At 50.5% G+C, this 21,134-nt stretch overlaps 3 protein-coding genes across 5 annotated transcripts; 1 reads left to right on the top strand and 2 right to left on the bottom strand.

The window, feature by feature from the left end:
* Positions 1-84: 84 nt before the first annotated feature.
* ALG3 (ALG3 alpha-1,3- mannosyltransferase) lies at positions 85-4,923 on the bottom strand. 3 transcript variants are annotated; one of them, XM_080655960.1, is made up of 9 exons: positions 4,704-4,923; positions 3,172-3,271; positions 2,919-3,066; positions 2,650-2,810; positions 2,022-2,142; positions 1,427-1,632; positions 1,193-1,268; positions 430-575; positions 85-323 (listed from the first exon to the last, which is right to left on the bottom strand). In XM_080655960.1, the coding sequence occupies exons 1-9, from the start codon at positions 4,897-4,899 to the stop codon at positions 161-163; spliced, it is 1,317 nt and encodes a 438-aa protein (XP_080512086.1). In that variant the 5' UTR covers positions 4,900-4,923; the 3' UTR covers positions 85-160. The 3 variants fall into 3 exon arrangements, with proteins under 3 accessions (XP_080512086.1, XP_080512084.1, XP_080512085.1); XM_080655958.1 differs by having other exon boundaries at positions 1,193-1,263; positions 4,704-4,915; XM_080655959.1 differs by having other exon boundaries at positions 1,193-1,263; positions 4,741-4,915.
* A 716-nt stretch (positions 4,924-5,639) lies between these two features.
* EEF1AKMT4 (EEF1A lysine methyltransferase 4) lies at positions 5,640-12,636 on the top strand. The gene is made up of 3 exons (XM_080654487.1): positions 5,640-5,869; positions 11,073-11,356; positions 11,854-12,636. The coding sequence occupies exons 1-3, from the start codon at positions 5,674-5,676 to the stop codon at positions 12,139-12,141; spliced, it is 768 nt and encodes a 255-aa protein (XP_080510613.1). The 5' UTR covers positions 5,640-5,673; the 3' UTR covers positions 12,142-12,636.
* A 144-nt stretch (positions 12,637-12,780) lies between these two features.
* Positions 12,781-15,167, bottom strand: CAMK2N2 (calcium/calmodulin dependent protein kinase II inhibitor 2). Its single transcript, XM_080654488.1, has 2 exons — positions 14,707-15,167; positions 12,781-13,811 (listed from the first exon to the last, which is right to left on the bottom strand). The coding sequence occupies exons 1-2, from the start codon at positions 14,873-14,875 to the stop codon at positions 13,741-13,743; spliced, it is 240 nt and encodes a 79-aa protein (XP_080510614.1). The 5' UTR covers positions 14,876-15,167; the 3' UTR covers positions 12,781-13,740.
* Between the last annotated feature and the right edge of the window lie 5,967 nt (positions 15,168-21,134).

Below are 21,134 nucleotides of genomic sequence, written 5' to 3'. Positions count from 1 at the left end.
AACCACCTGAATGAGTTCTTTATCTGCCACACGCATACCCCTCACAATCTGGTCTAGGCACCTCCATGTAGGCTGCACAGAAGTGGACTTGGTAAGGTTTATTGGGAAGGGCACAGAGTCCATCCATGTCCAGGGTCCTGAGAAGGGGGCAGAGGTGATCTCAGTGGGCTTTCTTGCTGTGCTGGATGCTCTTGGGGAAAGGCTGGGGGCCCAGCCAGAGCTGCAGCAGGATGACAGCATGGCACACGTGCAGGGCAGCAGAGCTGCAGGATGTGGATGGGTATGTGTTCCAGGAGAGCTCGATGAGCCCCAGCACCAGCAACCTGGAGATGAGAAATAAGCTCCAGGGTTTGTCCAGTTTCTAGGCACCAGCCCCTCTATGCCCTAACCCTAACCCACACCCCTCCCTCAGGTTGTCCCAGCCAGTACCTGAGCAGGTGTGTGAGCCAGCGTGCAGGCGTGGCCCACAGGAGGTAGGGCAGTGTGTGGAAGTACCAGACGTAGAACTGGTAGTGGAGAGAACGGCTGAAGCAGATGCCAATGAAGTTGGAGGTGAAGAGGGTGGAAACTATCTGTATGCAGTGGTCAAGGCCAAGGGCAGGAGCAGAAGGGACAGGGGCTGGGGATGGGGTCGGGCAGGGAGGTTCCAAAGCAGAGGGGTAACAATTTTTGGATCAGATAGCACTCTGGCTCTACCATTCCCAGATGCATATCTTTGGACAAGTTTCTTAACCTCTCTGGACGTGCTCCTCAATCTAAGGTGGAGACAGTGATACCCAATGCCATGAAAGCCTAGTGAGTCCATCACTTTCCAGCTGGGTGATCTTGGTAAATTATTTAACCACTTAAAGCCCTAATGTTGCCATCTGTAAATGAGGATAATAAATATACTTCCTATATCAGGGTCTCCTGTAAGCTTTAAATGTCAGAATGTATATAAACCTCTTAGCACAGCACCAGGCAGAGGATGAGCACTCATAATAACAATGACATTTGAAATTATGAATAAATATGCTCACATATGTAAATGCTCAGCACAGTGTTTGGTACAGAGCAGGAGCTCTAAGAATGGGCCCTGTAGCTATTACTGGTGCCTCTTTTTCCCTCCCCAGGTCACCAGCCATCCAGGGCCACCTGACCTGTCTGCACCTGGAGAGGGCAAGACTTACCTTCCCATGACTTAAAGGATATGATTGGGTGTGAGGGGTTGGGGTGGAACCTTCCTTTTGGAGGGATCCTTCAGCAGCGACAGAATACTTTCCCCTGTCCTGGGGAAAAGCCATTCAGACATTTATCAAGCTCTCATCATGGGCCAAGCTCTAAAATTCACCTCCATGAGCTCAACATCTCCCCTAAGCAGCCCCTAAGGCCCAGGCCCTTCACTCCTTCCCCTACATCTGCCCTTGGCACTGCTCCCCTTTCTCACCTGTGCCACCTGCAGAGAACAAAGAGCAAGAGCAGGGTGAGGTGGGTGGCCAACAGTGCCAGGTGGAAGGCACGATGCAGGAAGAGGGTCTCGGGGAGGAAGCGCCAGTTCACTGTCCAACGGAAGAGAAACTGGCGGCCAAGGTCAAAGGAGCGGGACAGGTACCCGACAGGGTTCTCCAGCAGGAAGGGCAGCCCCAGCACCACCTGAGATGGATGTAATGTCAGCAGAGCTGTCCAGGCCCACCCCAGCCTCATTCTAGTCAGGAGAGTGGGAACTGGGTGTAGGTCTCAGAGGTTCCTTAATTCCCAAGGACTCCTCCCACCCCCGACAGAGCCTGGGGCCAAAGAAGCAGCTGAGGAGGCAGGTAATGACAGTGCTTTAAGTCATAAATGGGCAGAGCTAGAAAGGCCCTAAGAGACCATCTAGTTCAACATCCTTACATTACAGCAAAAAACAAACAAACAAACAAAACAGCCCAGAGAGGTAGTGGCTACCCAGTCCAGAATCAGTTCCAAAACCCTTGCCTCTTGGCTGTGAGGAAGTCTCAAGGAGGGAAGGAGGCCATCTTTAAAAAGGAGTGAGGCAGGAGTACCTGTAGGACAGCACAGATGCCCAGCTTGGGGAGGGTCCCACGGAGGCCAAATTGTGTGAGGAGAAGGAATAGTAATCCAGGGGCAAAGAGAAGCACGTTCATCTTCACAGAGACTGCCAGGCTAGGGTGCGTAGAAGAGATAAGGGTGGAAATCAGCTCCAGGGCTATGCACCCCCCTCACCACCATCCTAGCAACTCCTCCCCTCCACCACCAAGCTCCAGGATAGCTTGGTGTGCCGGGCAGCAGAGCTGCAGGACGTGGATGGGTATGTGTTCCAGGAGAGCTCGATGAGCCCCAGCACCAGCAACCTGGAAATAGGGCCCACACTCAGAACTGAGGGAGGGAGGGTAAGGTAGCCTGGGAGGAAGCTGGGGGTAGGGAATATATACCTAGTCTCTATGCCCAGATGGAGCAAACAAATATATACTGAATATTAAGAATATTAATGACCAACTCCAATACAACTCTGTGTATTGTGGGTTGGAGTGGAGACTTTCTACAGATCCTGGACTCACCTAGTGGGGCCTAACTGACCCACATTGTCTGGCCACTCCCTTGCTGCAGAAATTTAGGGGGAAAGTGATGGAAATACAAAAAGAAAGGGGGCCAGAAGGGAAGGATGCTGACCTGAAACAGCAGCAACCCCAGCCCCAGCGCTGGGCCAGCAAAAGGTTGATACTGAGGAAAAGCAGCGCCATGGCCACTGGGTCATTGAAGAGCCGCAACACAAAGATGGAGTGGACACGGTAAGAGGCACAGCACATGAAGAAAAAGACGAAGGGAGGTACCTACGAGGTGGGCACAGTGGAGAAGAAGGTCAGCTCACCAACCCTGAGCCATCACCATACCTCAGCCCTCCCAGGTTGGAGACCCAGGTTTTGGTATTGTGGACTCACCTTGCAGGTCTGGTGGTAGATCAAAAAGACAAGCAGCAAGGTGGCCAGGTAGAGCACAGCAAAGATATGCTGGGCCATGCGGATGTCAGTGCCATGGCCAGTGACATAGTATAGCCCCATAAAGATGTACACGAAGCCGGCTGGGTATCTGAAAGAGGAGAGGGAACATGAATCTGGGTCAAGATACCCCTCCTTGTATCCTGGTATCCAGTCAGCCCCTCACATCTTTGCTGAACCTGCTATCCCCACTCACACAAGAGGTCCAGTGTCACCCTGCAGTTGGGTATAGTCATAGGTGCCGTTGATGACGCCCTCTACCTCAGCCATGTAGGCCTTCCAGTCAATCTCTGTATCTGGAAAAGGAAAGGACGGTGTGGTTATTTCCAAGTCCAAAACTTGTCTGCCCCCAGCACCTCCAACCCATCCAAGCACAGAGTTCCAGGGCTTCTATCACAACCCCTTACCTAACTGCCTACTTGACATTTTTTGGGTCAACCCAGGCATCTCAAACTCAACATGTTTATAATCTACTCTAAATCTGCTCCCCTTCCTGAGTTCCATGAATGGCACCATCAACCTCCCTGTTGCCCAAGTCACAAAACTGAAAACTTCCTTCTCTCTCATTTCCAACCCCTATTACCATGTCCTGTGTATTCTTCATTCTACATATCTCTACTGTCTCATCCTTCTCGACTATTATATTGCTATAAAAATTTGGGCCTACCCTAATCTCTAGCCTCAATGATGAAACAGCTTCCTTATTAGGCTCCCAGCTTCCACTTTCACCTCATCACAATATATTTGCCACCCTGCAATCAGGAGCTCTTCCTATAATAGAAACGTATCATGTCTCTCTGCTTGAAATCCTTCAATGATTCCCTAAGGCTGTTAAGATAAAGACCAAACTCTGTTACTGCCATTTTAGAAGAGGAACCTATGAATTATTGAGGTTAAGTGACTAGCTCAAGATCAGCGAGCTAGGAAAAGCAGAACTGAAACTGGAATTCATAGGATCCTAGATTCTTAACCACTAACTTTACTACTATCTCCTTAACACAGCTCACTGACTCCTTTATAATCTGGTCTCAACTTCTGCAGTCTCTTTTTAGTACTGGCCTCACTTGAGTTCTAGTTCCAGCTCTAAAGAGACTCCAGGCCCAGCGGACGTGGCTCAGTGTAGAGCATTGACCTAGGAACCAAGAGGTCTCCGTGATTCCCGGTGGGGGCACATGCCCGGGTTGTGGGCTCCATCCCAGTGATGGATGTGCAGGAGGCAGCAGATCAATGATTCTCTCGCGTCATTGATATTTCTATCTCCCTCTCCCTTCCTCTCTGACATCAATTAAAAATCATAATAAAAATAAAAAATAAATAACCCCCAGAATTGAACAGATGAGACCCAGTTGGGGAAGTGACAAGTCCAAAGCCACAGAGACCACCAGCAGCAGCAGCAGCAGCAGCAGCAGGACATTAACACAGACCCAGGTCTTTGACGCCCAGGCTGGTTTACTTTCTTAGCCTGGCGGGCTGTACCTTCAGGGCAGAGGACCAATCTCTAGGGTCGCCCCTTCCGTCATGGGGGAGGGATTAAGATCGGGTTTGGTTTTCTGTGGAACAGGTTTGGAACTTGGGGTAAAAGATATGGGTCTGCAATTGATGACTAAGTGGACCTGGGGTCTGGGTCTGAGTTCCATATCTGAGTCCCGGTTTGAGTAGGGCGTTCGGGTCCACCTCCCTCCCGCCTTCTCCGCTCCCCTCCACTCCCCTCCCCCTCGGCGCACTCACATGCCACCCAGTGAATGACCCAGAAGGTGATGCCCACCTCCGCCAGGCAGAGGCAGGCAGCCACCAGCAGCGTGTAACGTGGCTCCAGCAGCAGTAGACGCCGCTCTTGCCAGGCGCGCCGCAACCATTGCCTGCAGAGTCCCGCCACCCGGGGTGGGGGTCCCGCCCGGGCGCGTTTCCGTACGCCCGCAGCCATCTTGTCGGTGCACCGTTCATGTGGGCCCGCCACCCTGGAAACCGGACCTTCGGCACTTAGGTTCCGCTCTGGGCGCCGGTGTCCTACCGAGTTGCCAGTCTTTATTTCCCACACTAAAATGTATTTCTTTTACATCGGTCTCTCCTGATAGACTGCACGTTCCCTACGAGCAGGAATGGTCTTACTCTTCCGTATATACTTAGCCCTGGGTACCCAGGAGCTCAGATGGATCGAACATTTGCCCAGAAAAACAACATTCCTGCCCGTGCCCTCCCCCCCCTCCGCCACCCACCCCCCCAGTCATCCCTCCCGACCCAGCATAACACTTCGCCGGTGTTAATATCTGTGTTCATGCCTGTGTCCACGCCCCTCCTGCCACCCCTCTGAGCCTCCCGGGTGCTCAAAACGGGGAAGAAACGAACCTTTTATTAATTTTCATATTTAATGTAAAGAGCTGGTCAAATTGAAAATATGAGAAGGGACAGTGATGAACCAGAGTGAGTCTGACACTATGAGTGTGGTTCTCAGATGTGAGTGAGAAGTACAGCCGGAAGCTTCAGTCTGGACGACCTGATTAACCAGCCGGAAGATTCTTCCAAGCGCGCTTAGCAGAGGACGGAAGTTCCACGTGTTTATGTTGAGCAACCTCACTTGGGGGCGGAGACTCAGAGGCCACGCCCCCTACGACATTACCATTCAGACCGGCTACACAGAGGAGCCAAGCCCCGCCTAAAGGTGCCGTCCGACTGCCCTACAGGCCCCGCAGCAGCAAGCATGGCCTTTCCCGGGGCCCCCGAGCCCCGGCCGGAGTTACCGAAACAGAACTCCGAGTACCGAGAGGTCCAGTACTGGGACCAGCGCTACCGGGACGCGGCCGACTCTGCCCCCTACGAGTGGTTCGGGGACTTCTCCTCTTTCCGTGCCCTCCTAGAACCGGAGCTGCGGCCCGAGGACCGTATCCTCGTGTTAGGTGGGTAGTCCCGGCGCTGCCCAGCCCAGGCGGAGCTGACTGGACCGGCTCCGCCTCGGCGCCCCCGTCCGCTTTCCTCGCGTCTGTCTGCCCCTTACTGAGGATGCCCAGGTCAGGAGCCAAGATCCAGTATCTTCAGAATCTGGAGTCAGGGCAAACAGAAGCCAAGAGTCAGTTCCCTGTCCCCCCACAACTCGACAGTCTCTCTGAGCCTGAGCGTGATAGGTGACCGGGCCCTGTTCAGCGCCCTCGGAAGGCAGCCGCAAGCACTGGAGAACTCGAAGAATCTAGTAAGTCCCTACGCTCGTTGGCTCTGTGATTTAGGACGGGCCGTAAACCCGTCCTGAGCTTCGGAGTCGCTTCTAGAAATGGAATTGCGAGCTCAAGTCGGAAAAGGCACATGCTGGCATCTCGAGCACAGTGCATACCACGTTTCTGTTTGCGCCAGTGGGCACCGGGAGCTGTTGTCACCTAGAGTTACCACTTTCCAAACTCGAAAACTCGGTCTTACGCCCCGCTTGCAGTGATGAGGACAGCGCCCTCTGAGGTCAGAGGGGATATTGCCATCGAGATTGGTGAGATTCGAGGAAAGAGTACTACCGGTAGGATGCAAGATGGGGCTTTGTCCCAGTGCCAGCCTTGGGAGGTCTAGAGAAGTTTGATTGAGCAACGGGTTTCCTTCCAATTATAGTTTTTATTTTGGTATTTGTAAAAGCATTTATATATTTAAGTGAAATATTTCATGTGCTTGCTTTGGCAGCACATATACTAAAATTGGAACGATACAGAGATTAGCATGGCCCCTGCGCAAGGATGACACGCAAATTCGTGAAGCGTTCCATATTAAAAAAAGAAAATAAAAGTATTTCATATACATGTCATCTGTAATGCAGTATATGAAAGGTATAAACAATAAATCTAATATGTATGTGTATACCATACTCAGTTTGAAAAACAGAATATTCCTAAAACTAGAAAGGAAGTATAACCTAGTGCTTAAGAACTTGGACCCTGGAGGCAGCTAATTCTGTTGAAATCTAGGCTCATGTAATCTTAGCTGTGGAATAATGGGCAAAATCACGGAATCTTAACCATGTAATCCTGGAAGAAATATTTAAATTTCTGTGCCTCCATTTTCTCAGCCTTAAAAATAAAAAGAGATTACTTATTTATTGGGTTTTTAAGGTGATTGAATGAGTTTGAAAGATACCCAAAACAATGCCTGGCAAAATAAAAAGGCCCATGTATATTTAAGGTTTTCTGTGTAGTCCTCCCAAACCCCTTACCCCCCCAGAAGTAAAAACTCGAATCTTATGCTTTTAAGCCATTACATTTATTTATAGATTTACCATAAATCTGATTTTTTAAAGCTTTAGTGTGCATCAAAATCACCTGGAAAGCTGGACCCCATCCAGGGGCAGTCTAAGGTGGGTCCTATGAATCTGTAGTTTCAGCAAGCCCACAGTGGATTCTCATGCTGAGAATAACACTGCCTTAAAAGTTTCCTAGACTGGAAGGTATTCTTTTCTGGAGAGGGGAAAAAAGTCTAAAAATAAAAAAGGAAAACTTTCCAGGCATTATTCCCAAGATCTAAAGAGAGGACCCAGCCAGGCCTGTGTGTCTCAGTGGCTAAGCATCGACCTATGAACCAGGAGGTCACAGTTCGATTCCTGGTCAGGGAACATGCCAGGGTTTTGGGCTCAACCCCCAGGGGCATGCAGGAGCCAGCTGATCACTGATTATTCTCATCATTGATGTTTCTATCTCTCTCCCTCTCTGAAATCAATAAAAATATATTTAAAGAATAAATAAATAAAAAGAGGACCCACAACTTGGGGAGTACCTATGTTACATTCCACTTTAACAAACAAGCTGAGCACCTGGGTGGGCCCTTTCTAACTTAATTAATATTTATGACAACCCTGAGAAGTGAGTAATAAGTATTACTAGACTTACTGTAGATCAGGGGTCGGTACTATTTCTGAAAATGGCCAAATTGTAAATATTTGGGGCTTTGTGGGCTATACAGTTTCTCTGACAACTAGTCAGTACTGATGTTGTGGTAGAAAAGCAGCCACAGACAGTACATAAGTGAATGAGAATAGCTGCATTCCAAGAAAACTTTATTTGCCAAAACAGGTGGCAAGCTGAATTTGGTATCCTCTGCTGCAGGTCATTGTCTCAGGTTGGGTCCAGAAACAAATCCTAAGATTACGATTCATCTCCTAGTTACTTGTTAGGGATGTGCTCCCGAAGAAATCAGCCAGAGAGTGAGGGAATAGGGAAGGGAAGAGACCAAGCAGGATTGTGATCACAGGCAAAAGTTTCCCTGAGGGTAATTCAGCCTGAAGAGTCACAGATGCAAACTGTCAGAATCAAGCACACACCAAAACCTAGAGACACTTCAAGCGGATCTGATCAGAGCACTGACAATGTCCAGTTGTCATGTAGCAAGTAGGTAGTGAAGTAAGGGTGCCATCTGACTCCAGAGCTTCTGCTGCTAGAACTTGGATACAACTGATAAAATGACTAAAGATGGAATGTCACAACTGAAGGTGAGTGGACCTCCTGAAAACTGGGAAACAGTTTCACATAGTGGTTTAAGAGCTCTGATTCTGGCGTGAAACAGGCCTACATCCAAATTCTAACTCTACCACTGGACTATGTGACCTTGGGAAGTTTCTAATATACTTTGGGCAGCCTCAGTTTTCCCACCTAGAAAATGGTAATGATTATAACAGTTATCTTCTATATGAAGGTAGTATGAAGATAAACCGAGATAATGCTTAGAAATGCTTAGCATAGGGCCCAGTGTTCAATGACTATTAGCTATCATTATTATTATTAAAAATGGGAATTAGAAGGGCAGTTTATCACAGACCATTCAGAGGACAGAGAGTACCCTGCCTGAGGACTTGCGTGGCTGTTCCCTATGGCTAGAATATCCTCGTAACAGATGAATGCATATGGCTGTCCTAGCTTTGCCATCATTATACATCTCTGATTCTTCATGTTCTTCCTTCATCTTTAGTGAAGTTCTCTTGGGATATACCATTCCTTTACGGAGGGGAATAAAGGAAGGATATTTGCCAGCTGCCGTGGCTCTGGTTGAGTGTCAACCAAGGAACCCAGAGGTCACTGGTTCAATTCCCAATCAGGGCACATGACAGGGTTGTGGGCTCAATCCCCAGTAGGGTGCATGCAGGAGGCAGCAGATCAATGTTTCTCTCTCACATCGATGCTTCTCTCTCCTTCTCCCTTCCTCTCTCTGTAAAAAAAAAAATCAATAAAAACATTTTAAAGAAACAGGGGTGGGGGGCGGGGAGGATATTTGGGTTTGTCTGTAGTTGGGCAGAGCTCTGTAGGCATGAGGTCAAGTGTAGGGTGGTAAAGGGTTTGTGGGTCAGAGAACCCAGTCAGGTATCAGCCTGAACTGAGTTAGGGTCTTTTGTTCAGCCACTCTCACCTCCCATCCCATGTAGTGTATCTACCAGAGCTTGCTATAAGGAAGCACACATTAATTTTTTTCAGGTGAGACAGTAGTCTGCCTGATCCCTGGGGCCTGAGAAAGAACACAGGAAAGGTCAGCTGAGGACCAGCCAGCATCCTCTGGGTGCTCTGACCTGGTACCAAGCCCTGCTAGATTAGGGCTATCCCCACAGCTGATCCTGTGATCCTCTTAGAGACAAATGGGGATTAAAGGCAATCTAATCCCAAGAGCTGGGCATCCCCATGTGGGGCCAATAAGAGCTGTCATCCAGCCCTGGTCTCAGGCTGAGACTGACCACAAGAGGGCCTGGAAGAAGCCAACAGATCTTCGAAGAAAGTCTATGGGTCCACATCCATGCCTCTAACCTCCACCTATTCTTTTACTGACCCAATCCTCTTTTTTTTTTTTTTAATATATTTTATTGATTTTTGTTACAGAGAGGAAGGGAGAGGGATAGAGAGTTAGAAACATCGATGAGAGAGAAACATCAATCAGCTGCCTCCTGCACGCCCCCTACTGGGGATGTGCCTGCAACCAAGGTACATGCCCTTGACTGGAATCGAACCTGGGACCCTTGAGTCCGCAGGCTGACTCGACGCTCTATCCACTGAGCCAAACCGGTTAGGGCTGACCCAATGCTCTTTGGGACTGCTTTTCAGGCACTTCCCACCAGTATTATGATTCTTCAAGACTGATTGGTTGTCAGCTTCCCTGAAACCCTTGCCCAACCCCCTGATGTGGGGACAGGGATCATTTTATGTGCTCCCACAGCCTGTCCCTATTGAAACACTCATCACATTACATGGCAATTGCCTGATTACACATCTGTTCCTCCCACCAAAGCATGAGCTCCTTAAGGTCAGGGACTCTTACTCAGCAGAATACAATATGTAAGGAATTACAAGGGATCAGCTCCACTGTGTCCTCACCTAGTTTCCCCTTCACTTGTTAACAAAATAGGATAATAACCCCTAACTTGAAGTTTTCCCAGAGGTTCTCTGGGAGGTCTGGTATTAGGGTAATATTAATATCCTAATGATAATACTATGAACCTAATGATGACAATATTGTCCCATTCTGAATCTGAGAAAACTGAGGCTCAGAATTGAGTGAATTGCCAAGGCAGTGTGACAAGGAATATCAGAACCCAGATCTTTGAACTCCTACGTTCAGAGCTTCTTCAGCTGTTTTAGTTCTTAAAATTGAGTGCAGCTTATCCTGCAGGCAGGCTAGGTCTTGTTATCATCCTTTTTCTGAATAGGAAACCCAAGTTCCTAATTCACGCATCTAGGAATGATAGAGCCAGGATATGTGCCCACGTCTGCATGACTCGGAGCCTCATGCTCTTTTCTATACGGTGCTGCTTCTTCCTCAGCACAGGAGGGTTTGGGCTGTGAGAAAATGGGCCAAGAGTAGATGGATAATTGGGGAGGGGAGAATCAAAGCTAACCTATCTCACCCAGCCGGCGTGGCTCAGTGGTTGAGCGTCAACCTATGAACCAGGAGGTCACGGTTCGATTCCCAGTTGGGGCACATGCCCGGGTTGCAGGCTCGATCCTCAGTGTATGACATGCAGGAGGCAGCCAATCAATGATTCTCATTGATGTTTCTATCTTTCCCTCTCCTTTCCTCTCTGAAATCAATAATAATATATATATGGAGAAAAAATAAAAGCTAACCTAGCTCTTTTGCTACCCACCTTTTCCCACCCAGGCTGTGGAAACAGTGCCCTGAGCTACCAGCTGTACCTTGGGGGCTTCCCTGATGTGACCAGTGTGGATTACTCATCAGTAGTGGTGGCCGCCATGCGGGCTCGCTATGCTCATGTGCCCAAGCTGCGCTGGGAGACCATGGACGTACGGGCACTGGGCTTTCCCAATGGTTCCTTCGATGTGGTGCTCGAGAAGGGCACGCTGGATGCCCTGTTGGCTGGAGAACGGGATCCCTGGACCGTGTCCTCTGAAGGTGTCCACACTGTGGACCAGGTGCTGAGTGAGGTGAGGGAGCAACAGGAGAGGAGGGCAGACCAAGAGGTGGAGCTGAGGGGTTGAGGTTTCAGGAGATTGGATGAACTTAGAAGCCAGAGGAGGCATGGTTTGGAGCAGTCACTTTCAGGACTGTGGTTACCTGAATGAAGGGGAGAGTTACACTGGTCAAGATTATAGGAGGCTGGAGTGGCCAGGTTCACAGAGCTGATGATTGGCTACTGGGATGCCGTAGGGATGGCATAGCAGCCAGGTTCCAGATAGGTAATAGACTGGGAGGGTGGGCAGTTGGCAGGAAAGCAGTACCCCCTGGCTTGACATCACTCCCATGCTCCTGCCTGTCTAGAATATAGCCCTAACCCATGAAATGACCAGGGACACAGAAGGAGGCTCAATTTGCCATGGAGAGCTGGATGTAGGGTAGTATCTGGGAGGTCAACTGGACAATACTGACCTTTGAGAACCTGAAGATGGACTTCTCACCAATGGCTTCTCTGTTTGCCTTGCAGGTGAGCCGAGTGCTGGTCCCTGGAGGCCGGTTCATCTCGCTGACCTCTGCTGCCCCCCATTTTCGGACTAGACACTATGCCCAATCCCGTTATGGCTGGTCCCTAAGGCATGCAACCTATGGCAACGGTTTCCACTTCCATCTCTACCTCATGCACAAGGGCAAAGAGCTTAGTGTGGCCCAGCTGGCTCTTGGGACCCAGATCCTCTCATCCCCTAGACCTCCCACTTCACCCTGCTTTCTCCAGGATTCAGATCATGAGGACTTCCTTAGTGCCATTCAGCTCTGAGGCCAGAAGCATGGTCCTTGAAACTTCCTTACCTTTCTGCCCTGGACTTCTCAAGTTGTTGTAATTACTGACTCAGGGTTTGGGGTTGGGTCCAAGGTGCTCACATCCCCAGGGGCCTGATGCCTAAGATAGAGCTGATGAAAGCAACCCCACATGAAACAATATAGCCCAGGCTAAGTTACATCTCAAATCACAGGTTTCTGGCTTCCTTCTTGGGTTTCTCAGATCTCTCCTGGGCTCCCCAACTTCCTCTCCCACCATATTGAATCCACCACAGCCCCTCTGCTTGCCAGCCAGACTTAGGGACCTGCATCCCTGGGGCCTGTTGTTGCCTCCCCACCCGCTTCAACCTGGATTTAACCACAGGAGGCTGCAGACTTTGAATCTAGATTGCTTTACAATTCTGACCCTAACTCCAGCCCCAACTCTGATGACCCGTCCTGTTCAGGTTGTATATTTACCCAAGAATGCTACATTGTAATGATGTTCTCAGGCCAGGCTGCCTGCTGTGTTTACTTGGCAACTCTTCCCTGCCAGCAACATGCACCTGAGATTCTCAAGTACCCATTCCCCTCCCCAAAAGGGACTAGAGCCATTTTTGCCTGACCCCTGAGCAAACCGAAGCAATAGCCACACACACACAGGGAGGTCTGTGTTTATTCACACACTCCTGGTACAGTGAGGATGGAGGAACATTTACAAAGGACACCCCTGGGTTGAGAACATCTCTAGGGCCACAGGTGTCATCCAAGGGTGCAGATCAATCCCCATTTGGGTTCCCAGGGGCAGGGTGCAGGGGTCCAAGGTAAAATCAGACCTGGGCCCTTGGAAGGTGATACCTGGAGGGGAGGGGTCTGCCAGAGAGCCGCCTGGGGTCAGGCCTGGGCAGACTGGCCACGTGTTGGTTACCATGTTGGGGCTTGTCCATTCCCACCTTCAGCACTCGTCCTATCTGCCAGGCGCAGAAGAGCAAGGACGAGACTGAGGCGGGAGGGCACTAATGAGGGGAGCCAGTAAACAAAGAGTCGGATATAAAAATACAAATGTGCTGAGGAAGTCCCTTAGAAAGAGGCCGAGGCTGGGGTCACGCCAGACAGGGGTGAGGGTGAGGAGCGGCCTGGAGGGCTGGGCTCAGGTGGGTGGGAAGCTCATGCAAATACGCAGCCAAATATCCCTGGCCGCGCGGTCCGACACGGCTGGCAGCCAGGTCTGCAGACCAAACCGGCCGGAGAGGGGCGGGGCTGGGGAGCCGTGCGGGAGGGGGCGGGCCGGGGGCTGAGGGCCGCGGGTCTCTGTACGTTCTGGTGTGCGGGATGGGGCTGCGGCCCGCGGTTCTAAAGTGCATGAGCGCGGCGGTGGGCCCCGGGCGGGTCCACGCCGCTGCTGTTGCTGCCACCGCCGCCGCCGTGGTGCTGAAGCGGACAGCTCCGGAGTGCCTGGCGGCGGCGGCAGCGACTCCGACCCGGAGGCGGCGCGGCCCTGCAGCCCCCGCCCGCGGGCGCCTGGGCCCGGGCGAGGGTCGCCGGCAGCTGCATCGCCTGCCCGCGCTCCTGGCCGCTGCGAGGCTGGGCCCGGAGCCCGCCGCCCGAGCCGGCGCGTCTACACTCCGGACGGCGGCTTCTCCCCCATCCCCTTCAGCACGTCGTCTATCCGGTCATCCTCGATCACCACTGCACAGGGAGAAAGCGCGTCAGCCGCGCGGCCTGGGGGGCGGCGGCAAGAATGGGCCCGCGTCCTCGAGCCCCGCTCAGAAACTGCCTGTAGCCCAGCAACGCCCCTCGACCCCCATGCCATAGTGCCCTCCCCATCCGAACTCTCATGCCGCCGACTCAACCCACTGCCGAGCCTAGCTCCCGCAGACCCCTCCTCTCCCTGTGGAGGAACGCCCCCTCGTTATAAGGCTCCAGCCCTTCAACCTCCCAGTCAAACCCTCCCGCCACCTGAGCTCTCCTCCAGCGGAGCTGATCTGAAACCTTTTTGCTCATGGGATCCCCCTCGTCAACCCTCACTGCAACTGAACCCCCTCCTCAAACGGAATCTTCAGCTAGCCCAAGCCTCTCCCCAACCTAACCCTCTTGCCATTTGAACCCCTCTTCCGATCCTGGCACCAAACAAAGCCCCCTCCCCATGCAAAGAACCAGGATGTCCGATTTCCTGCCCCCCCCTTCATGCTCTCCAATCGGACATCCTTCCACACCCGAAGGTTCTTCCGTAGCATCCACCGACTCAGCGTTTGATCCAGAAGAAGCGGCCCGTCTCCCCACGTCCCCACTTCCAGGTAACCCCAAATGCCCCCGGTCGGTCCCTCCCCCTCGCCCGGGTGCCAGGGCTCTACTTCCAGAGGTGTTGAGCATCGAATCCGGGGCATTGCGTTCCCGGGAGAGGGAAAGAGGGGGACAGCACTGCAACGGGGACCCCCCCACCCCACACCAATCCCAGCCTGAGAGGGGCTGGCTACGCTGGTCTGCGGCAAGAGCTGCGGGAGATTGGCGGGGAACCGCCTCCGGGAGGCGCCTGGCGGAGGGTTTCTGGGTCAGGCGGCGACTCCGGGCCCCGGCCGCGTACCTCTCTTGGCTCGGCCGATCTGGCCCAGCTTGGGGGGTCGCTTGGCTTGATTGCCCGCAAAGAAGGAGTTGGTGTCCTGGAGGCGGCAGCTGAAGGAGAGGTCGGAGCCCTCGGGGTCGGCGCCGAAGCGGCCCATCTTGTCCTCACTGTAGGGCAGAATCTCGGACATGGCGGGCGTGGAGTGGGCGCGGGACTGCAGCGGGGCGCGGACGGCGGGCTAGCTGCCGGGCCGGCCCTAGCTCAGCGGGGGAGCCGGCGGAAGGATGAAGTCATGCAGCATCCGGGGCTGCGGAGCCAAGCGGGGCCTCCTCCCCCGCGCCTCCGCCTCCCGGGCCGCTGGGCAGGCGGCGGCGGCGGTGGCGGGGACCGGGCGGGGGCGGGGATGGCGGCGGCGGCGGCGGCGGCGACGGGAGCGGAATGACGATGAGCGCCCGACTGCCGCAGAGCGCGGCGGGCTGGGCGCGGTGGAGGCGGGGCGGGCACCGGCCAGCGGAGAGGGGCGGGGCGGGAGGGCCGGAGAGCGCCGGACTGTCAGGGGAGGAGAGGGAGGGAAGGCAGGGCTGTGGGAGGGTCTTGCACGAGGCGGGAGTGGCGGCTGGGTGAATGATTCCGGCCAGCGGTGCAGCACCTGCCCGGGAGCGGGGGGAGGGGTGTGTGGCGGGAGCGCTCCTGGCACCGAGGGGCGGGAGGTCTGGCAAGGAGACTCTGAGAGCCGAGCCAATGGGACTGGGAATTGGAGGGCAGGCCAGGGCCGGAAGGCGGGAGCTGGGCTGGCCTTGGATTTGGGGCGGAACACCGGAACGCGGCGTGGGGAGAGTCGGACGTCGGGTGAGGTGTGCGCACTTGGCGAATCCGCAGGACTAGGAAATGGCTCAGAGCAGTGGGTGGTATCCTCGCCGTCGGCGGCCTTATATTGGGTTGCTCTTCGGGTTTTAAACTGTTCACCTGCAGTCTGTGTTTCTCTGACTGCCCTTCTGTGTCTGTCTCTGCCTATCATAGTCCATAAAGTGTGCCTGCCTGTATCCGCCTCCGTGACCCATCCCTCTTGGCGTTACGGTCTCCGTCTGTGTCGGTCTTAAATGTCTTTGCTCTTCTGCACCTGTTTTCATGCTTGGCCCCTGTACCTATGGACCACTGTGTCTCCATCTCCCGAGTCTCTGTGTATCTCGGTCTCACCTAGGAGAGGTCTCGGTAACGGGGCCGACACGTGAGCACCAGGACAGATGCCCACCCCCAGCCCTAATGCTGGCGCCTAAACTCGGGTTCAAAGCGTCCGACGCGCCCTGCGGTTTTTCCGGCCCCGGGTGCCCGCGCTGCGCGTGCATTGTGAAAAGAATGAATGGTGGTGTCGCGAAGGGCACCCTGGCTCCAAGTGACGCAGGGAAGCCCGGAGCGCCTGAGGACGCGGTGAGCTTCTGCGTGTGTCCACAAGTAGAAAGGGAGGGACAGAGGGCGCCCCCCCCCCCCCGCCCTTGTTGAAGTGCCTCACGTGACAGTTCTCGCCGAACCAACGGGAACACTCCCTCATCACACCTCCCACCCCCAGCTGGCCGTCAACTGCAGCGTCACCTGCTTGCTAGCGCTCAGGGACTCTGTCGAAATCATTGGCCTTGAAGGAGAGGGGTGATGACAGCGCTGATAAGGGTAATAATCATTTCCTGTGTTCAGTGCACGATTGAGGCGGAGGGGGTCTCCACTGTCAGTGAAGCGTGTCTCTCCCCCCGCCAGCCCCACCAACTCCCACCAAATCACGCAGCTACTAAGGCTGCCAAGTACTGAGTGTCCTTCCTCCAACAACTCACCAAGTGTTAGTCCCTGGAACACAGAGGCGAATGCAATGGTGGCTGCCCCAGGGACCAGGACTGGTGGTGTGGCGGCGGGTGAGGGAGGGGGGCGGGGGCGGGCGGAAGGAGAGGGAAGAGAAACGGTTGCTGAGGATGTCTCTGTGCAAGCCTCACTCAGAGCCACAGATCTGGGGGCCCATCCCTATCAAGCCCTCCTCTGCTGTGTGCTAGTCTGAGATAAGGCGGAAGCTGGAGGTGGAGGCCCAGCTGAAGAGAGAGCCTGGAGACCTGGAAGGACAATGGAGGCTGGAGCTTAGGAACACTAAGGAGAGAGTCCAGAAATTTCACCCCCACTGGAGGTTGTCCAGCAATGGGTTCCAATCCTGGTTCTGCTACTTTCTCCATGAACTTGAACTGAAGGTCCCATCATTCTAGATTTTAAAAAAGTAATTCAACCCGGCCAGCATGGCTCAGTGGTTGAGCATTGACCTGAACCAGGAGGTCAGTTTGATTCCCGGTCAGGGCACAGGCCTGGGTTGTGGGCTCCATCCCCAGTGCGGGGGTGCAGGAGGCAGCTGATCGATGATAGCATCATTGATATTTCTATCTCTCCTTCTCCCTCCCTCTCTGAAATAAATAAATAATATATACTTTTTAAAGGTAATTCATTTGAACTTGTAACATTTTAGGAAAATATGGAAAACCATACAAAACCTTTGATATACAGGGGTGGGCAAAAGTAGGTTTACAGTTGTGAGTACAGGAAACAGTTTATTCTTTTTTTCGTTTTTTATTTTTATTTATTTTTTATTTTTATTATTTTATTTTTTTAATATATTTTTATTGATTTTTTTACAGAGAGGAAGAGAGAGGGACAGAGAGTTAGAAACATCGATGAGAGAGAAACATCGATCAGCTGCCTCCTGCACACCCCCTACTGGGGATGTGCCCGCAACCAAGGTACATGCCCTTCACCGGAATCGAACCCGGGACCCTTCAGTCTGCAGGCCGACGCTCTATCCACTGAGCCAAACCGGTTTCGGCTATTTTTATTTTATTTTTTTTAATATATTTTATTGATTTTTTACAGAGAGAAAGGAAGAGGGATAGAGAGTTAGAAACATCGATGAGAGAGAAACATCGATCAGCTGCCTCTTGCACGCCCCCTACTGGGGATGTGCCCGCAACCAAGGTACATGCCCTTGACTGGAATCGAACCTGGGACCCTTGAGTCCGCAGGCTGACGCTCTATCCACTGAGCCAAACCGGTTTTGGCAACTACCTTTTTTTCGTTTTTTTAAAATATATTTTTATTGACTTCAGAGATGAAGGGAAAGGAAGAGAGATAGAAACATCAACAATGAGAGAGAATCATTGATTGGCTGCCTCCTGTACACCTCACACTGAGGATCGAGCCTGTAACCTAGGCATGTGCCCTGACCCGGAATCGAACTGTGACCTCGAATCGAACTGTGACCTCCTGGTTCATAGGTCAACAACCAACAACTGAGCCATGCCAGCCAGGCAGTTTATTCTTTTATTATGTATTCATTGTTGTATTATATATTTGACTTACAACTGTAAACCTACTTTTGCCCACCCCTGTACATATGTCCTTCCAATCCTTTCCCATGCATTTGAATAATATGCATACCTCTCTGTGCCTCCATTTTCTAGTTCAAAGCATAGAGATGATAGAGCCTATATTAAGGAAAGTTTCGGAGGTGAGATTGTCCTGAGGTGAAGAGGGTTGTCTGAGGAGGTAATGAGCTATCCCTCACCCGAAGTGCTAAAGGGGACATAACGTTTCTTACCAAGGATGAGATGAGAACACTGGGTGGGGAATTGAAACAATTCTCTTTTCTTCCCCCAGAATGAGGGAGATGGAGGAATGACAATTTAATCTGGAATTCATTTTGTTAGCTGCTTCTTAAATAATCTTATTCCAGCCCTAACTGGGTTGGCTCAGTGGATAGAGCATTGGCCTGCAGACTGAAGGGTCCCAGGTTCAATTCCGGTCAAGGGCATGTACCTTGGTTGCGGGCACATCCCCAGTATGGGGTGTGCAGGAGGCAGCTGATCGGTGTTTCTCTCTCATCAATGTTTCTAACTCTCTATCCCTCTCCCTTCCTCTCTGTAAAAAAAAAAAAATCAATAAAATATATTTTAAAAAAACAATAATCTTATTCCTGCCCCTGCTGTGCATGCTGGATCATGATTAAAGCAAAAGACCTAAGTGCAAAATTGTAAAGTTATAGCAATATATAAGCTTCCATTATGTATTAAAAATGTGTGTGTGTGGGGGGGGGGGACTTTTTAAAATTGTGATTCCCTATTTAAAATTCTGATGTTCTACATCCCTGCCTATGAGACAAAAAATCATTTTCACACCTAAAATGAAATAAAATTTGTGTGGTATTTTGTGACTATGTATTGGATTTCTTAATTGAAAGCCCCTCAAAACCCAGTGGACTCAATCCATATGTTCTAAACAGAATAATATATCTTTTGACATTTGAGCATAAATGGCACTTTTTATTCAAGTGGAAACTGTATGCTTGTTCAGTAAGTTGAATAGGACCCCCCTAAAATTCATGTTCAGCTGGACCCTCAGAATGTGACCTTATTTGGAAACAGGGTCTGTGCAGATGTAATTACTTAAATTAAGAGGAGGCCATAATGGATTTGAACGGGCCCTAAATTCAATCACTGGTATCTTTATAAGAAGAGGACAGATGCACAAAGACACATACACACAGGGAAGAAGGCTAAGTGAGGAAGCAGAGATAGGAGTGATTTAGCTGCAAGCCAAGAAACACCAAGGATTGCTGGGAGCCACTGGAAGATGGACGAAGCGAGGAAGGATTCTTGTCTACAGACTTCCAAAAGAATATGGCTCTGCCAAAACCTTGATTTTGGACTTCTCGCCTCCAGAACTGTAAGAATAAGTTTCTGTTGCTTTAAGTCACTCAGTTTGTGGGACTTTGTTACAGCAGACCTAGGAAAACAAATACAACCTGTTACAAATATTTTACATCTTTCATGACCATGTTTCACCTTCCTTAAACTCTGTCCACTCAAAGGAAGCCCACCCCATGAGAGTATTTCTGGGACTGAGTGGATCAACATGGTAAGATATCCAAGGCCTGTCAAAGTGCCACTAACAAGTGTAGAGTAGGACTTCATATATGTGAAAAAAGTACACACATATACATATGCATATATACCCATATACATACATAGTGTGTTTAGGTATATAAATGCATATAAAAGGAAAACCTGGAAGGATACACACCAAACTGGTAATAAGGGTTACCTCTGAGGATGGAACTGGGATCCCAGCAGGATGAATTTCATCTTTTATTCTGTACGTTTCTGGAGTATATTACATTTGCAATAAAAAAGTTTTGATTTTTTTTTAAAAAATGTTTAAAACCAATGATATAGTCCATTTACCAAGCATCACACTCTGGCCCCAGAAAAATCAGGTGACTTAGAAAGGAGACTAATAGTTAGGAGCACAGAGTTTAGATTCAAATTGAGGATCTGCCTTCTACCTGATGTGTAACTTTGGGTATGTTATTAAGTTTCCCTGTGTCTTAGGCTCTTCGTCTGTAAAATAGGGACTGTGATACTGATAGAATCTACAGAGTGGGCCATTCTGAGGATTAAACAAGTTAACATACATAAAGTGCTTAGGTAAGTGCTGGAAAATGGAACTGTTAGCTATTATTATACAGAAAAGCATAAAGAAGTGAAACGTAATCTCATCATTAGATATATTCATATTAACTCTTAGTTGTTGAATTTCCCCTCCATTTTTTTTTTGTTTTGTTATCATAGACAGTGCTGTGATGAACAAATGTAGGGAAACAAATGGTCCGTATATTTTGTAGCTCCTCCAATCACGAAGTAGTATCTATTTCTCCAACCCTGAATCTGGGCTTAACCTTCTGGCTTGCTTTGCCCAATAGGGACATTAGCAAATGTATTGCAAGCGAAGACTTGGAAAAGGTTCATGTACTGGGCCTTACCCTATTTTCTGGTACTGGGAATTTTGAGCTACCATATGAAGAAGCATGGGCTAGCTTACTGGAGAAGGAGAGACCACACAGAGACAGAGCCCACTCATCCCAGCTGGGACCCAACCATGTAAATGAGGCCATTCAACTAGACCACTCAGCTCCTGCTGAACTGACCCAGACCTGAAGACCACCCAGTCAACCCGCTGAACAGATAAATAATAAATGTTTGCTATTTTAACCCACAAAGTTTGGGTAGGTTTTTTATGTAGCAAAAGCTAGTACCATCCTAAGAGGTAACCATTATTAGCAGTTTGGTGTGTATCCTTCCAGATCTTTCTCCTGTGGCTCATGATTATTTCCTGGAACAATTTCCTAGAATTAGACTTCCTGGGTCAAATAGTGTGTACACTTATATCTATTGATTTATATTGGCCAAAAAAGCATCAATTTGTAAGCCACCAGCAATATATGAAAGTGACATATTCCTCATTTTTGTCAACACTGAACATGGATGTATCTTATCTTCATGACTACATTATCCTTGTAAATTTAACACATAACCCATTGTTCATTCCCTCTCAATTTTTTTTAAATATATATTTTATTGATTTTTTACAGA

This window comes from Plecotus auritus (genome assembly GCF_963455305.1).
Source record: "Plecotus auritus genome assembly, chromosome: 2".
Lineage (NCBI taxonomy): Eukaryota > Metazoa > Chordata > Mammalia > Chiroptera > Vespertilionidae > Plecotus > Plecotus auritus.
This window is presented reverse-complemented; position numbering and strand designations above follow the sequence as displayed.

Bases quoted from the DNA above. Each gene is read 5' to 3' on its own strand.
- CAMK2N2 (XM_080654488.1), bottom strand. From the start codon at position 14,875: ATGTCCGAGATTCTGCCCTACAGTGAGGACAAGATGGGCCGCTTCGGC. The intron at 13,812-14,706 runs GTACGCGGCCGG...CTCCCTGTGCAG, and splicing joins GATCGGCCGAGCCAAGAGAG to TGGTGATCGAGGATGACCGG.
- EEF1AKMT4 (XM_080654487.1), top strand. From the start codon at position 5,674: ATGGCCTTTCCCGGGGCCCCCGAGCCCCGGCCGGAGTTACCGAAACAG. The intron at 5,870-11,072 runs GTGGGTAGTCCC...TTTCCCACCCAG, and splicing joins GGACCGTATCCTCGTGTTAG to GCTGTGGAAACAGTGCCCTG. The intron at 11,357-11,853 runs GTGAGGGAGCAA...TTTGCCTTGCAG, and splicing joins TGGACCAGGTGCTGAGTGAG to GTGAGCCGAGTGCTGGTCCC.
- ALG3 (XM_080655958.1), bottom strand. From the start codon at position 4,899: ATGGCTGCGGGCGTACGGAAACGCGCCCGGGCGGGACCCCCACCCCGG. The intron at 2,811-2,918 runs GTGAGTCCACAA...CCCACCTCGTAG, and splicing joins TCTACCACCAGACCTGCAAG to GTACCTCCCTTCGTCTTTTT. The intron at 1,264-1,426 runs GTGAGAAAGGGG...TCCCCAGGACAG, and splicing joins GTTCTCTGCAGGTGGCACAG to GGGAAAGTATTCTGTCGCTG.